Source organism: Erithacus rubecula (genome assembly GCF_903797595.1).
Source record: "Erithacus rubecula genome assembly, chromosome: 3".
Lineage (NCBI taxonomy): Eukaryota > Metazoa > Chordata > Aves > Passeriformes > Muscicapidae > Erithacus > Erithacus rubecula.
Genome location: NC_136689.1, coordinates 141164246 through 141182027, shown reverse-complemented (window position 1 = coordinate 141182027; position 17782 = coordinate 141164246). Strand labels below are relative to the sequence as shown.

At 42.4% G+C, this 17782-nt stretch overlaps 1 protein-coding gene across 4 annotated transcripts in view; it reads right to left on the bottom strand.

Annotated features, from left to right (window-relative positions):
* The window catches only part of AGO2 (argonaute RISC catalytic component 2), a 56656-nt gene extending 39343 nt beyond the window's left edge, over positions 1-17313 (bottom strand). For 2 of the 4 annotated variants that reach the window (XM_079299807.1, XM_079299808.1), the window contains exons 1-2: positions 17019-17187; positions 312-507 (exon numbers count right to left, since the gene is read on the bottom strand). In XM_079299807.1, the coding sequence (XP_079155933.1) occupies positions 312-507; positions 17019-17049 (227 nt within the window). In that variant the 5' untranslated portion in view covers positions 17050-17187. Of the gene's footprint in view, positions 1-311; positions 508-17018 lie in introns of those variants that run through there. The other 2 variants (XM_079299809.1, XM_079299810.1) reach the window with 2 other exon arrangements.
* Positions 17314-17782: the final 469 nt, after the last annotated feature.

The window sequence follows — 17782 nt, the reverse complement described above, 5'->3', positions numbered from 1 at the left end:
AACCAGGCAATAATAAATCATTTTTATCAAGTTGGCTTATACTGACCCAGCTTCAGTAGAGCTAATTCAGCTAATCCATCTGCCACCAGTGGCTTCAATCAGCAGCATCTTAAGATTCTGACAAAATCAATCCAAGACTTGGAGGGGGGGAAAAAAGGGATTTGTATATCCTGTTAATGGAAGTGATCAGTACAATCACTGATTAAAGCCAGACATATCTTTCCACACATCAGTAAGGGCACCTGGCTCCAGCTTTTTCAAAGAAAAACAAGACTGCAAATACACTGAGCAAAGGCAAAGCACAGTATTACCTGTTAACTCTTCTAGGACATTTTTCTGGCTTTATATCCAATTCATAATGGTAGATATCTATTTTGGGAATGTCCATTTCAAAGAAGTTGGCCTGCAGTTTGATTGTTCTCCCAGAAGTGCCAAAATCCGGCCGAGGAGGAGGTTTAAAGGCATATCCCTGTATTGGTGGTGGCAGTGGGGGAGGAGGTGTGAGCACTGCAAAAGAGAAAAAGCAAGACTTAGCCATCAGCTGTTCTCAAACAGACATTTCAGCAAATTTACAGGCTATTGGACCAGGGAAGCCCAGCACATTTAAATCATGACTCTTTTAAAACAATCTAAAAAATGAAAAAATAAAAAAAAAAAAATCCCACACCCTGCTTTCAGGAGAACATGAATCCTTTTCTCTCTTTCTTTCTCATACTGGTTCACAATTTATTTCCTAGCCCAAAATACTGAAAAAAAAAAAAAAAAAATCTTAAAATCAGTTGCATTTTCCTATACCACAAGTCATCTGGGTGGAAATTTCACAGGCCAAGAAGGAAAGCATGAACCAAGATTTTCCTTTCAGAGAAGAATCTTCATTTTAAAACAGATTTGACCATATTTATTTGAAGAAAAACCCGTAAAATGGAGTTTCCACCACTTTCCTCCATGCTGCAGCTCTGCAAAATTCTGTATTAGAACTAAACTATATCCCACTGCTTCCTTCACACAGAACACAGAGCTGCTGTGCTCAATTCTTGAGCAAAAACATCAGCTGTTGCTCAGACAACGTGAAGCAGAAGCACAATGGCTTCTTGCTGCTGTTTCAATCCAAGAAAATCCATTAAAAATCCACAGAGAAGTGTGTAAGGCACCAACTTGAGTGTTCAAAACTCCTGCAGCCTCAGTGCTCAGGTGCTCTGGAGCAAAAACAACTTGCAGCAAAATCTTCACATGTGAAATAAGCCAGGAGGTTTCTCATTACTTATGTAAGAATCCAGGTGTGGTTTCTTAAGATTATCAAATTCAGTTCTTTGCTAGCACCAGAAACAATTCACATTCCTTCATTAACAAATCAGTCACCACTTTTCTACCCTGGCTTTCTCTACTGGAAAGCTGTTCCAGAACTCTGATGTTTTAATGCTCAGAAAACATCCTTCTATTTTTATTTATTAATTTTATTTTTCCTGGAGAAGACTAAGTGATAACCACACTGGTGCTTCCATCTGTCAACTGGAAAAGGCAGATGAATGAGCCCTAAACTGTTTTTGGCTGCTGTACCACTGCCTTGTCAAGGCCATCCAGTGACCACTGAGGGCATGTCACCCATTCCAGGTGCTTATGATCATCTCCCAGTTCCCTATTAACCCCCATAAAGTGTATTTAATATATCTACTTTTTTGATTTGTATCTATTAACCTACTGCTTTCTGAATGATGCTCAGACTCTCCTTTCCCTGACAATGCCTCCTATACCTCTTAATGAAATTTCATGTGCTGATTCCTAACATTTATGCCATGTTTGCTAATGAAATAATAAGACTATTCCCAACATTAGCAGCACAAATTCCCCACTTTACCCCTCAACACTTCCCGTGGCCAGTTTGCCACTCATGAGTATCTCCCTATTTTTACCACTCTACTAACAGTCAGCACCAATCTCCCCCTGCACCAACTACTTAATCAGATTTGACACTGGGGAAATGAGAGAGTTTTGTTATGATTTTTGGAAAATCTTGCTTCTGATCTTGTCTCCCAAATATATTCTAAGGCTTTTAATTCAGGCTACTGAAATCCAATTTCCTTTTTTCCCTCCTTTTTATAAACACTGCCATTAAAGAGTGTGGTTTTCCAACACTAACTCAACACATTCAAGTCACTTCTTACTGAAGATCTGCATTTCCACAGTCTAAAACTTCATGTTTCAGTATTTCAGTTTTGCCTTCAATGACAATATAGCAATTTTTATTTACACATTGCTTTTGCAGTGTCAACAGCTGCCTTGAAAAATGGAGCCAAATATCACCTTAGCTCTTATCTGTAACCCAGTCTTGCCACGAGCAGCACATCTGCCTCTGCATCTGACCTGACCCAGCTCCATCCCTCAAGGCAAGACAAACACCCAGCTCACTGATTCTGTTCAAACTTGGGCTCTGTGTTTTTTCCAAATTCCTACACATCCTGACTACTAAGACACCAAATTTCATCTCTTCCCAACACTTCCAGGCCCTCTGCTGCCTTCACATTTTTCTGATGGTGATTAACTCACTCAGGTGGCCCTGCAGTCACCAAATCCCCATTTGGTGGGACAAACTCACACTGAATCCCTGTCATTCAGTGGAAAAAAGTCTTGGCTGTGGATAGGACACCTAATAAAGCTAGTGACAGTATTATAACTACAGCTGGAAAGAAAGTAACAGAAAAAATACTCCCACAAATATTTGTACTTGCAATACACCAAAGGTTTCTGTGATCCACCTCCAAATCTGATCAAGAGGATGTGCACAAAGCAGCCACCTCTACTCCTCCACAATCCTGTTTGCCATCACTTCCACCACCCCCCCAAAATTTTAAAATAATGTCTCCCACATACATTTTCAGTCACTCTGCAGCTGAATCCTTTATAGATCATCACTGCACACCTTTTCATTTCCACCTTTCCATAACAAAATGTTCCCATTTGAAAATTATGTCCTAATCACTAACTTTATTCTGTGATTTTTGTGTTTTTCCATGATTACTATAATCCATTATGGGAATACCCATTATGAAATATTTTAATTTTCTGTCCAGGCTCCTGTGTTTTAACAGTTCCATTTCTTGCTATCCATACTCTGCATTCCACATTGCCTTACCACTATTACCTGGCCAACCATTATCAATAGATTGATTTCTCTTCTCCTTCCCAATCATTTCTATGCCTTCTAATATTTCTGTATCTACTGCCACATGCTAATTCCACTGCCCTTCCTTTTCTGTACCATATTTGGTACATCAGGACTAATTTGCAAAATGAAAAAAAAAAAAAAAAAACCTTCAAAATTAGAAGTACAAAGAGAAGCATGATGGAAGGGGACACACATCCCCACAAGTTATTTATGCTGTCAAATTAAGTAATTCTGTAATTAAGCAATATATCCTCCCTCTGTTTTAAAATGAGATTGTTCAGTGTTTCACAGGGATGTCACAAAGCCATATCTGCAAGTGTTCAGGGATCAACATGAAGGCAAGTTGCTCAACATCACTGCATTCCTCCACTGGAGTTTTAATGGCAAATAGTGAATAAAAGTGAGGGTTCAGCCCCATTTTCAAGAATAATATGAAATGCTTAGAGAAGCACAGACTCCTGGGGAAAGATGTGAACAGTTTTATAACCTGCATGACTCACAGAGATAAAAACACTGCCCAGAAAGCAGGACCACTGCCACCCCCGATCTTCATCTTAAACAGCTTTTTCAATTATTTGGGTTTTACGATCCAATCAAAGAAAAAAAAAAAAAAGGGGGAAAGCTATTTCTGACTCAACTCCCAAGGCAAAACTTATTTAGGGCAGGGTGTTGCTTCAAGGAGATAAGTACTGTTTATTAAACAGCAGCAGTGACCCGATAAGAGCTCAGCCTACATTTCTGCCGCCTAAAACAGACACGTATGTGTCAACTACAGCACCCAGGGATGGGAACTGAACTGCAGGGAGAAAACTAAATACTGCAAGCACTGAGCTGAATTCACTTCTTGGACTGCTGCCTCAAATTAAGAAATCAAAAACTATCTTGTGTAGAACTTATTGAAGCAAGCAGCTTCATATCACAAAATACTGAATTTGGTGCTGACAGAACAGAGAAATAAGGCTTGACCTCCTATCAAAACATGAGAGAGGCCTTCAGCCTTGATCAGGAGGCACAATTGCTGCATTCAAAGTGATTCAGCTGCCCCATCTCCCTGTTGAAACACTCCTGCAGAATTCCCATCACTCACTCACTTTTAAATGCAACACAGCTGTATCAATACAGGAATATTTTCCTCAGTGCCAAGGTTCCTAGCAGGAAGTTTTTGAAGCCTGGTGAGGTGTGGTACAGAGGATAGCACTGGACATCTGAGCTGGAAGTGATGCCCTACCCAAGGAAACCTCCCAAAATTCATGCAGAGATGCCTTCATGAAAACAGGTGCTGCTTCTGGAGACAGTATTTCAAAGTGTTGGAAAATCTACATGCATTCCTGGATTTTAATTTTAAGGTGCTGTCAAGGAAATAAGAGACTAGAAAAAAGATGAAAGACTAATAAACTGGAGCCTCCATGTGATAAGTATTGGAAGCTCCTCACTCATTTGCCAGATGATAAAATGAATAAGGAGAACATTTCAGCCTTGATATGATGATTGAGACCATCAAGAGCCCATTTTCAAGGTGTGAATTAAGGTGAGCTGGGTGTGGAATAACGAAGTGCCCCTATGCTGTCTTTAGGCTTACTTTTATCAGGAAAGAAACCAGACTTCCTATTATAATTCACTCCATTTACATAAACTAAGTGTTCATAGCTATCAATCTTAAAACCAGCAATTTCTACAAAAAAAATTCCGAAAAGACAGATCAGAAAAAAAAAGCAGTCTTGTGGCAGTTCTATGAAATAAAAATTAGCAATCAAGCAAAATTATTCTGTCAAAAAAAAAAAAAAAAAAAAAAAGAAAGAAAAAAAAAAGACGTGGGGGGAAGGTGGTGGTAGAGGAAACCTGGAATCACAGAAATGCTGTGTTAGTAAAAACAATTTTTGCAAATTGAAAACTATTGCAAACACAAGGCTGGCTGCTCTTATTCCTGTATATTACTGAGGATCAAAATCAGAGATAAAAGTGACTCAGGGAATGAGCAGGCCAAGACACTCCTAGTCTATAAAAGGTGTGAATGAGCCACACACTTTGACGAGCTTCTACTCCAAAATCCCCACAATTATGTAATGAAAGCTTTTCAGGACCATGTGCTCCATAACCATTTCCCAGACTTGGAGCATTCACTTCTTTTGTCCTTCACCATTTCTTAAAGCTTAACTGCTGGCCTGCTCAGAATGCTGAAAGTGCTGCCAGTCAGCATTAAACTTGCACACTGGAGATTTTTTAGTAAAGAATTATGCAATTTTAATGTGCAGTCAGAGGGCTAATGAGTTACTAAATCAGAAGGGGCCAAACGAGTTGCATGGAAGGGCTTGTTGACACAGGAAATCGTCTGAGCATAATTACACCAGTGCAATTATATCACTAAGTTTCCTTGTGTGGCAAGTCCTAACTCATATTTAATAATCAGGTGATGTTTTCACAACTCTCAGTAGGTTTTAGCATTGGGCTCATGTAATCTATGTTTGCCAAGGGGAACACTCTCTAAAACGATTTCTCTAAAAATATAAAATCTCTAAATGAAACTAAGGTGAAGGAAGCCTTATTTGAAAGCATCACTTTGGGTTAAGGTTTCCAGTATCAGATAATGGGGCTGCTCTTCCAGAACATCACTAAAGGTGTTTTGGGTACAACCACAGTGCACATTCACTGCTGCCTCCAGGTCAGTCACTGATGCCATCACACAGATCCAGAAAGGATGCATCACTCCTTGGGCAAAAAAAAAAAGGGATTTAGTAACTTGTCCTCAACTACTGAGCAGCTATTTTGCCTCCAGAACTGCAAGAAACAAATAAAATGACAAATGTGATCATGGTGACCAGATTAAAAAGAACCCAGACTGGCAAAAGAACAGTTTCCAGCAGCTGCTGCAGAGGAGCAGAGGATCATGAACACAGAGCAACACAGGTGGGAAGCGACCAGGCTGACTTGTCAAGTTTTGAATATCTTAAAGAACAGAGTTTCCACAACACCTCTTACAATCTGTTCCACCCTCATCTTAAAATAAACTTGCCTTCTACTCAACTGGAGTTTCCTGTGCTCCAGCTTTTGCCCTGTTCTGGTGCACCTGCCACAAGTCTGGCTCCATCTGCTCCAAAGGTTCCCTTTTGCCAGTTGGAAAAGCTGGAAGATCATTCTTTCCCCACTCCTCCTAAGGCTGAACACACCTGATTCCCTTCACCTCTCCTGGTGTGCCATGTGCTCCTTCCCCTGGGCTTGCAAAAGGATCATGGCCCCTTCTGGAAGTGTTCTTTGAAGTGGCAGAAAGGGAGACTTGGAAAGGGGACACTCCACACCAGGAGAAACAGGATTTCCACAAATAGTTATTCAACTACCAGTAGTAGAGAGAATTCAGAAAGAATGTGGAAAACACCCAGTACAGATCCCTGACAGGACCTGCACCATTTTTATGTATTATAGTAACAGATATATAGTCAGAGCAAGAAAAAAAAATACAGGGAGTTCAGCTTTTTCTTTTTAGGACCCAGCTAAAGAAAAAGTTGGGGCTGTCTTCAAGTTTTCTGACAGTCTGGGTTTCATAAAGAAGTTTAACTTCTGACTTTCTGTTAAGAACCGTTAGGGAATGATAGGAGAGAGGCTGGCAGTGTTTTCTGTGAGATAAGGGAAACCCAAAGCTGCAGCTCATAGTCCCTTGATATTCTGGGGACAGAGGAATCTATACGGGACCTCTAAGTCTGTCTGCTGCTCATTAAGGATATTTTAGAGCAGGGAAACCAGAAGCTCTTCAGTCAAGCTACAATATTCTTGATGAGGTAATGCACAATGAAAAAAATGTTACAGATTTATCTATTAATCTCCAAGAACTCAGCAAACCACAAGGACAGCAGAGGAGGTAATGCAATCAGATTTTCAGCTATCAGTTTTGTCTAAACCTCTCTCTAAAGGTTTTTCTGGTCTCTCAGTGAGCAGCTACCACACTTTCTAACCACACCACACTGCATGCACCAAAGAGGGCTACAAGTAAACGGGCTGGATTAATACTGATGAGTGAAAATGAAGGAGATATCCTCATATTTGGCCATATTTTAAGACCCTTGTATGACTACTGAGGTGTTTGATGCTACTTTGCCAGATTGCTTCCAGTTTCTTAGTGCTGTAGTATGAAACTAAATACCTCAACAAAGAGTAAAAGCATTAGATAAACAGCACTGCCTTCATAACTGTAATCTCATTATGTTCAGTAGACTGCTCCAGACATCATTTTATTGAGTAATTGTCATTTCCTGTGAAAGAATTCAAGCAAGATTAACTTTCAAGTTCAATGTCAATCTTTTTACCTACTGAAAGATGTCCCTGCCCATGGCAGGCAGGTTGGACAGGATGATATTCAGAGGTCCAGCCCAACCCATTCTACAATGATTTTGTCTGGAATAAAGAACCAGTTACAGACCTGCAGCTCCCTCAGTTACCCTGATGTCTTTTTGACCTCTGTAAGATACAGACACTATCTTTGCACAGTGCCACAAGTGATGTGATCCACTGAGACCACAATCACACCCAGACACCAATGGTGTGAGATGCAGTCACAGATCAAAGGAAGAAGCAAGACATCAATCCAGCTTGCTTTTAAGTCAGGACCACATTTCAGAGAAGAATATGTAAGAACAAAAGAACTGAAGAGGAAGAGATCAAGGCTCCAGCAGAAAGCAGCAGGCAAGAATGGTTCTTTCCAGCCCACAAGCTGCTTCTGGACAATGTCAACCAGCAAAAGACAGCAAGTGGTAGTACTTTGCTTTCCTCCCACATTCTCCTTGCAGCCTTGACCTTCAAAGTCAGCCTCCAAAGTTTTGAATACCAACAAGCTGCTTCCCACCACCTGCAAGAGGGGTGAGCAGTGGCACAGCACCACCAGAGCATCCCAAGTGCAGAACTTCCACCCTCAGTGCTCACAAACCAGGTGCCTTAACCAATCCCTGCACGTGGAATTTTACCAAGTCCTACCACAACCCCTCTTAAGGGCCACAGAGAAATGCTTTTAATTACAAGCTGCAGCTTGAATCAAGTCATCCAAATAGCAAGCCTCATCCAAACAATGGAGGGATGCTTATGGCTTACCCACAAGTCAGCAGCCCAGTTTGAAGCTAAATGTGAATTCAAAATACAAAATAACTCCATCTTCAGACAAACTTCTACTCAGTGAAGGGGGAAATGGAGAACATTCTTGGTGCTATATATCACATTCGACCATCATGATTCATTCCCTTTTCCATGCCTTAGAAAATGATGATGAACTAATTCCAGATGTCTTTCCTAACAATTTGAAATACAAAATATGACAGAATTTTCTGCATTCATAAAGAGCAATGCCTCCATTCAATACAATCTCTGTTCTTTGCCATTTCAAAAGACCCAAAATGAATAAACACATCTTTTAAGAGAACAAAAAAAACCCCAACCCACCTACTAGCACCTATTGCTCCCTTCAGGCTGCTTCTCCTCCTAAGGAGGTAAAACCAGAAATTCCATATTCACCATCCCACATTATGCTTCCCTCACCTCTTGTTTGCATTTAGGTTAGAAAAGAAATGTGGCTCCCCCTCCTTCTGTACTACCTGACTCTTGGAACTGCACAAGTGTGTAGGAAACAGCCTAACCCACCTTTCACTGTTTATTTGTTTTCATTCTGACTCACTACAAGGCTGGTAAAGCATGACTTCTTCATACATCAGCACTGACCCTCCCAAAACATTTAACACACAGACTAAAGTTTCCATCAGTACTTGGTGTGAACATGAGACAGACAAGCCATTCCATTCAGCCCCCAGGAGCCCCAGCAATGCAGCTGCTGCCAGGTGCAGGGCTGAGCTCAGCAAGGGGGGCACAGCCCCATCGTTAGGGATTTCAACACTCCTGCACACACCAGCTGCCATCACACAGCACCACGAGACCTGTACAGCTCACCCTGACACTCCATTACCTCCACATCCCAAGCTTTCAGAGATTTTTTTTTTTTCTTCCTCAGAAATAGTAAGAACTGGTCTCTGCATTAAGCCCATGAGTGGATGCTGGGTAGATTAAATCCCCTGATCCAGAGTCTGAGTTCTCAGCAGTGCTGCTCCCCCAACACTTTTCCCTTCCTCATCTCACTCCGTTTCTCTCCTGCATTTTTAGAGCCATCAGTGTCCACATGCACACCAGCTCCACTGAATTGATGACTTCTAATGGCTCAGGCTCTATTCCATAGCCACTGGCATGGTTTTCCATGTGCTGTGCCTCACCAGCTGGGAACTGGTGCCACAGAGGCCCCAGATCCACGTTCTCTGTGGGATTCGCATTGTGCACAACTAATGAAACACAGAAGTGATTTGTCCTCAGTTGACTAAAGAAAGAAGCTAGGATGGCTCTGCTTTGAGTTGTACCTTTGCAAGTACACTTCATACCCAACACAGACTTTGGCTGGCAGTGTTTTTTGTGCAAAATACAAAAATAAAACTTGTCTTCATTCCTAAAAACTTTTTAACACGCAAAACTCAACTGTAGAGCTGTAACTCAGAAGTAGTTGTATCTTCCTTGGAAAAAAAAAAAAATCTTTTCCCATCCCCACACTGGATTAATCTATGTGAACACTCTCGTGGTTTAGTTTCAGAATAGAAAAATTCCCAGTTAAGAGCTGAGGTTATGCTTTATTTTATCATTTCAGATAGTGAAAGCAGCTGTAGCAGCATCTTCAACACAGTAGTATTTCCTGCGGTTTCCAGAGATAGGGCTGTGGTTTTCAGCATCACTGCAAAGAGGGCAAAATGCAGGTTCTTAATAATGGAATAACTGAGATATTACAGAGTGTAGGCTGGCAGCAGAAGTCCCTTATCAGAATTTTTCTTCCATTCCACCTCAGGGTTTTTTCCTCCACCTGCTTCTTGTAAGCAAATTATATTCTCATATTACCTGACACAAACCAAAACTCAGCTATGAAAGGTTAAAAAAGTCACATAAAAGTTTACTACAGAGAGGCCCCCCCTGAAATTTGACATTAAAGGGAATTTGCAAGTAAAACAGTTAGGAAAAAACCCACCATTACTGTATTCTTATCACATAATGAGACCCAGACAACAAAGCTTAATTTCCTTGCCCTGGCGGGAAGTTTCCTCCTCCTGAAAGAAGCTCTGACTTTTTAAACAACACACCCTTATGCAAATATTCTGAATCCCTATGAGTTATTCCTAGGCATTCCCTCATTAAACACTGAAGCTCTTCCCAAAATGAAATGCACTGGTTCACTGAGAAATTAATTCTTCTGCAATGTCATTTCTACATGAACCTGGATTTCTTCTCTATTTTATTTTTGTTTTGCTTGTGGTTTGGAGGGTTGGTGGTTTTTTGGTTTGTTTTTTTTTTTAATCTGTCTCTCAGTAGACTTCACAACAAAAATATGCAAGCCAGCAGAACTGAAGTTGACAAGTACTATTATTTGAGAAACCTTAGGTTTCACTGGCAGTTGGAAACCACAAACAAGAGAAATCCCTTCTCTCCCAAAGCCTTGTCCTCCACGAGGATTTCAGAGATGATGGAGGAGTATGATGGGGCAAGAGTGTAAAACCAACAGAGAAATTGATAAAAAAAAGCCCACAAAAACCAGTAGAAAGGGAACATTCAGAGCAAACCACAAGCTGTATGAAAGGGCAATGAAATAATTTCATTATCAAAGTCAAGAGCACAGCAACATTTAGACAGGAATTCACCCTCTGTATGAACAGATGCCTGTCCTTTAATAGCAAACACTTGCTAAACAAGTTTCAGAAGGTACATAATGAGGCCCCAGTAATAATTATGTTTTAAAGCTTTATTCATCTACATGACAGGTTTAACTTCAAACATTTTTTTGATTGATCTAGTTAAGCCAGTGAAACCTCCACTCTTGGGAATTCTTCTAAAATTGGCTTATTTAAAATAAATCTAAATTAGCACATCCACACACACTTCCTACTACTAAATTAAAATTTAAATTTCATTATTTTCTCACATTAATAAGCTCTTATGTAAATTTCCTGACTAAACTAGGAACATAAAAAATGCATCACTGAGACAAAAAGTTGCAATGCTGACAAGAGCAGCTCAGAGTGTCCAACACTGCAAAGGCAGCTCCTCAGTGGCCACAGAAGAGCTACTTTATTCACAGACTATATAAAAAATCATAAATATCACTTGATACATGTAAGTTTCAGAAGTACATTTTCAAGCTTCCCAAGATAACATGCTGAGATTAATTTATTCCTCAGAAAAATGAAAATTTCAATTGTATCTGCATCTCTGAAAAGTTAAATATTTTACTGCTTCTCCCAAAGACAGAGACTTGCATGATTTATTCATACTGGGACCTGGTCCCCAACAACTCCATTGCAGGTGGCAATAAACTGCCATACAACAAGACAGAGCACAACTGAGCAGCACTACAAAAAATAGAACAGGACAAACAAATTTCAACAGCAGAGAAAAAATTACTTTCACCACACTTGTGATAAAAAAATACATAAATCCCTTTCACAATCTAAACAGTAGCAAAATTTGGTAGCACTGTGGACAGCTCAATGAGCACCCAATTCAAAATAAAAACCTCAAAGCAAGCTTTGGACTGGCTTGATTATGGCAGGATCCACAGAACTTTCCCATCTAAATCAATGGTTTGCTTCCACCTTGGCTGTGTCCAGTTTTGTGAAGCCAGACAGTAAAAAAAAAACAAAAATAAAACCAAAAAAAACTCAAACAAAACTTTCCTTCCTAGAAAGCCTGGGCACCAGGTACCACGTGGCTTCCCAGCTGCAGCACAGCTATAAAACAGGACATTTAGCAGAAGTAATTTTGCTTCATATGAAATGCAAAGACAGAGTACAGAAACAGATGAAACAATGCTCACACAAAAACTTTCTATTTGAAAGCACCAAATACTGTTCTGAAAAGAGAACAATAAAAGCAGAACAATTAAAATAGAGAGGTTAAAATGAATTGCACTTATTTGTGGAGATCACTAAACAGACTAAAAGACATCACTGATTAAAACAGTCCTGAGTATATAAAAATACAGGCATAACCTCAGCTTCAAGGATTTAAAAAAAAACTCCACTTCCTGGACACTACTAGAAAGTCTCTTCAAAGCACAAATTCTTAGAAATGGCTACCACAGGGACTCAAAAATTACAACTCTGGGGTAAAACATGAGGCAGTACACAAACACCTGAAGTTGACATTATCCAGGTCTGTCTTTTCCCAATTTCTGAAGTATGAAACATATAATGAAATTTTTAAGTTCAAATTTGTGCATCACATGCAGGGAAAAAAACCCAACCAAAAATCCCTTTGCACTGAATTCAAAGGGCAGTGCTTCCCCAGTCAATAGGATAAGAGATGTTTTTCATTTTAGTGGGCTGCTTTGTGAGTACATCAGAAAGGATGCAAGATACTAAAACAAATTAATTGAACAATGCATGGAACAGATCCCTACCCACAGCCACTACAGTTAAAACTACGTAATATTTTCCACCAGCTTTTTTTTTTTTTTTCCTCTAGTTCATAACTTACCAAAAATAAGATACTGGAAACTGACTTTTCTTCATTTAGATATTTAGAAATAATTTCTGATAGGGTGAGTATTACAAACTGCATCACTAAAACCAGGACCAAGTATTTTGTTTAAACATGAAATAAGGGAAGCAAAACACCAAAATTTTGACAGGCCTTGCAAGTTCTGTGAATCTGTCAGCAGGACAGGCTTAGCCAACATGAACAGGACTTTCATCAGGTATGTAAAGTTCCTAATTAGTCAAAGCTATCTGAGTTTGCAAAGCCAATTTAGCAAAAGTTGACTGTGTTCATCAGCTGGTCCCTGCAATTTCTGGAAGGCCAGAAGTGTTTGGAAGGGCTGGTGTCTGAAATGGAAAAATCTCTCCCTCCTCTACAGTTCTAAGGGTTCAAGAATATCAGATTATCATCTAAAGTAATTTCTCTTACTGAGTTAAAGCATTTATATGCCTTTTCCACCCTTCTGTGAAAGAAAGATCACCAGACTGGTGGTGATAGCAGTGAAGGAACAGCTACAAATTGGGAAAAATTTGTATAAAAATTGTGAAAAAATAACTTTCCTGGAAGTCAGGAAGGTTTGGGTGTTCCTCTGCACTGCTTCTGTACATTCCAATGCACCACTAAGGAGCACACAACAGTTCTGCAAAAGTGAAAAACTTCAAGATGAAGTAAGAGTAAGTGCACAAAATCCCAAGTAACCACAGAATATGCAAGAGAATCACTGCTGAAAAAGATGTTTCACTTTTCAACAGTAAATAGCATAGTTCAGTTCACCAAGCAAAGGAGAAAGTTTGGTGACACATCTGACACCACCAATTATCTTTCCACCAAACCACCTCATCTTTAAGCCACCTGAAAACAACAGTTATCTGAAGCAACATTATAACATAGAATTTTCCTTTCCTTAGGAAAATATATTGGTCATGACAACAACACATTTGAAAAAAATCATGCTGTGTTTTGTAGGCTGTAACTCTGTCAAATGCAATTTCAATTTTAGCAAAAATGAAGGGAGCTGAGGCTGTATATGAAGTTTTCATTCTCTCCTCTTTCTGTAGCAGCTTACAAGGAGTTTCAGCATCAATTTATGGTTTAGAATTAAGCCAAAGAAACTGGATGACTCAGTGATACCAGCAGCAGAGTGAGACCAGGTCCACATCCACCCCAAGAGAACAGAAAAAGCTTTTTTAAGAAGTGAAGGGCAGAGCTTTAACAGGAGGAACTCTTGCTGACACTGAAACACAAACTAAGAGGACTCTGGTGCATTAAATTCCACCAGATGAAGACACTGCCATTTTACTACCCCAGTTAAGGCATGAGCACACCCTCCCCTGCACCACATCTTAAGACTGAAGACTACTAAAGAGCATCAACATCCAACATCCAAAATCTTCAAGAAAATTTATGGAAGGTAAAAACAAGTACCTGCACAGAAAACCAAACAAGACTGACAAGTTTCAACAGTTATTCACAATTTTAAAGGGTAACTTAAAACTAAATTACAAGAAAATAATTTTAGTTTCACTAATTTAATGAAGTTGTGTTTTTGCTAGGGAAAAAAGTTATTTCATATGCAAAGCTATAATCAACTTCACACTCTTTTTCAGACAACTGCTGCTTCAACAATAAATGAGAACCTTCAGCATCAGGCAAAACTGAATATCCTTTCAATGAATAAAAGAGAAATCTGTGGCATGTAAAGTTCAGAATTAATTAAAACATTAAGACTGAGAAGTGCAAGTTCCAGAAGTTTATGTGGTTTTTAATCAAGTCTTTTAACTGAATGATAGAACTTTTATTATGCCACTTGGACATTTTTCTTCCTTCTAAAAAAAGTACACCAAAAAGTAGCAGTATCAAGCTTTTTCTTTAAAAAATAATTCCCTCTCAGATTTTCACATTTTTATTTTTCACACATTCTAGAAGCTAAGAGTATGGACACAATGTCACAACAAATTCAACACCAAGTCAAGAACTCAGTAATTGGGAAAAAGCAAAAAGAGATCATTAAACTTCCTAAATATGGAAATAGTGATTTCATGACAACCTCTTCGTGTATAAAAACCCGTTTTACCCGTGACATAAGAGAATGTTTGAACAAACTTTCCAGGTTCAGCAGCAATTTCTTGCCATCAGTCAGATACGGCCTCCTAACTTGCTTGATACTGTTTCCAGACAAAGAATTAAGAGTAAAACAGCAAAGGCTGTGCAAACTGCGGGTTCCTGTGCAGGGACCAGCAGCAGGGGCGGCTCGGAGCTGCAGAGTCCGGTCTGGAGAAGGGAACGGGAGAGCAGCAGCCCCGGGGATGGGCAGGGAGCGGAGATGAACGGAGCCTTTGCCGGCTGCCAAGGATGTGCTGGCACACCTGCAGGGGCTGCAGCTCTGTGTGTTCACACAGCTCCGGCTCGGCGAGGGGCTGTAAACCACGCTTCGCTCTCTCCTCCCAGCAGCATTTCACACACGGTGCTTTTGTAGTTTTCAGTTTAACATGCAGCAGGGGACTTCACAGTGCCTGCTTCCAGGCTGCTCCACAGAATAAAAATCTCCAAGATGCCCTGGGTTGTGTGTGGAGCGGAGCAGGAAGCCGCTTGGGCTGCCAGAAGCCGCGGTGCTGCTGTGGATGATTTCACAGGAAGGAAGCAGAGCCCCGCTCGCCATGTGGAGAACAACTGGCAGCTCCCGCCCGGCACAGGCACGGCAGGGGAAAGGCTGAGCCGCGCCGATAAACTCGGAAGTAAACAAGACACGAGATGAGCCTGGCTGGAGGCAGCAGGAGTGACACCAGTGACAACACACAGCCACCCAGAACTTGGCGAAAGTACGGCAGGGTCAGCAGCCCGGGGTTAAGAGGTTGTTGTTCCAGGAAGGGGAGAACATTCTTCCACAGCGAAGGTGGGTCCCTGATTGCAAACAGCAGCCACCAGCTGGGAGATCATTCCAAGTGAAAGGGAAAGTGATAGGATCGGGTAGAGAGTAAATAAAGATAAAGAGACTCCCGCATGTTAAACTACTCTCAGCCCATATGCTGGTAATATTTTTAATTATCTGCCTCCTTAAGCACAATTTCGAACGAGATCTATCACCAGGATCTATCAGCCCAATGTGAGCCACCACGAGCACCTGTAAGCTCAAAATGTACCTGTGCCAGAGCAAGAGAACCCGACGCCAGAAACCACCAAAGGATCACATCTATAGTTCTACACAGTTACCGGTGCTGAAGTGTGTAAATAATGTTTCACATGAAAGCAACATCCTGAGCATCAGCCCGGACACACAGAGCTGTAGAGACCTGTCTGTCTGCTGTGCTAGCAAGAGCCCAGCGAGAAAGTAAAAACAGAGGAGCTGAACTTCAAGAAGAAAATCATCCTGACTGCCTTTCTGGATTATTGCCCCTTCAAGAGAACCAAATCAGAGAGAGAAAAAAAACAAAAAAAAAAAAAAGAAAAGCTAGCACATAATTGTGAATCCCAAGATATGAATGCTTTTACAGAAGCATCTATAAGAGGAACAGTAAAAGATATCTGAGGTACAGGTCCTGTATTTCCCTACACCAGTCTTTGCTACATTATCCCTCTAGGAAAATAAATTTTATGCAAAATCATTGAGAACAGTGGCATAAAATAAAGTTCCATTTATTCTGAAACTTTTCTAGAAGAAAACTAGGTGCCACTCACCCAAACACTGTTGTTTCTACATAAAAATTCTCACCACAGAAAGAGCCCAGCACTAAAAATGAAAAAACATTGTCTCATACGAACTGCACCAACTCGCTGAGTATTAACCTGTATTTCCCCAAAGTGATATTAAGCGTCCCTAAGAGAGTTGCTGACCCTCTTTGCAGCACGTCCCCCTTTGCTGCGCTCGCAGCTTTGCCCAGAGCACAGAGCGCGGCAGAGGACGCTGAGCGCTGCCCCTGAGCTCCGCCGACACGCGGGCGCTGCGCCCGCGGCTCCGCAGCACAACTATCGCAGCGCGGCCGCTGGCGAACACGCGGCCAGCCGGGAATCCCGGGATGGAGCGGCAGCGAGGAAATGGAGACCCCGGTCCGCAGCGGGAGCTGCGCCGGCCCCAGGGCTCGGCACAGGGAGGGGAGAGCGCGGCAGGGAAGGCGACCCTCCCCTCAGAGGGGCCCCCGGACACGCGGCCCTGCGCGGGGTGGCGGCGGCGCCCTGACCCTCCTTCCTCCCCCGGCCAGCGCGGCCGCCGCTCCAGCCAGGCCCGAGCCGGGGGGGCGAGCCGCTCCCGGGGCTCCCCGGGGACACGGAGCGGGAAAGCCGCTCCAGGGGCAGCGCAGGAGAGAAACAAACCCGGGCGAAAGCTCACCGGGTCCGGCGGAGGGGGCTCCCGGGTACATGTCTCCGTGTGCGGCGGCGGAGGCGGCGGCGGCGGCTCCAGGGGAGGGCACGGGGGAGGGAGCGAGCCCGAGCCCCGGCTACGCTGTCGGGGGAAGGGGAGGAGGAGGAGGAAGGGGAGGGGGGAGGAAAAGAAAAAGGGAGAGGAGGGGAGAAAAAAAAAAAAAAAAAAAAAAAGAAAAAAAAAAAAAAAAAAAAAAAAAAAGAAAAGAAAGAGGGAGGAGGAGGAGGGCCGGGAATCCAGGTTACTCGTCGGCACTGAGGAGCGGGGAGGGAGGAGGAGGAGCCGCGAGGTCACGGGGAAGGGGCGCTCCGCCCTCCGGCCCGGGCGGGCGGGAAGCGGCCGCGGCTGCAGGACGAGGAGCGGCGGCGCTGAGGGGCCCCGGGCCCCGCGCAGCCCCCGCGGGGCTCTGGCCGCGCACACACAGAACCTGGCGGCTTGGGAAAGTCCTGGCGGCTCACCGAGCCCAGCCTGGCACCGGGCAGCACCGCCTCAGCCGCGCCGGGGCACGGAGCGCCACGTCCAGTCTGTGCCTAAACGCCTCCAGGGATGGTGACTCCACCACCACCCTGGGCAACCCATTCCGATGTTTAATCACCCTTGCTGTGAAGGAACTCCTCCTAAACCTCTCCTGGCGCAGTTTAAGACTATGTCCTGTCATTCTGTGGCTTTCGGTGAGACCTCGGGAAATGACTGTGTGCCTCTAGCGCTCCCTCCACTACCTCTCCCTGTTA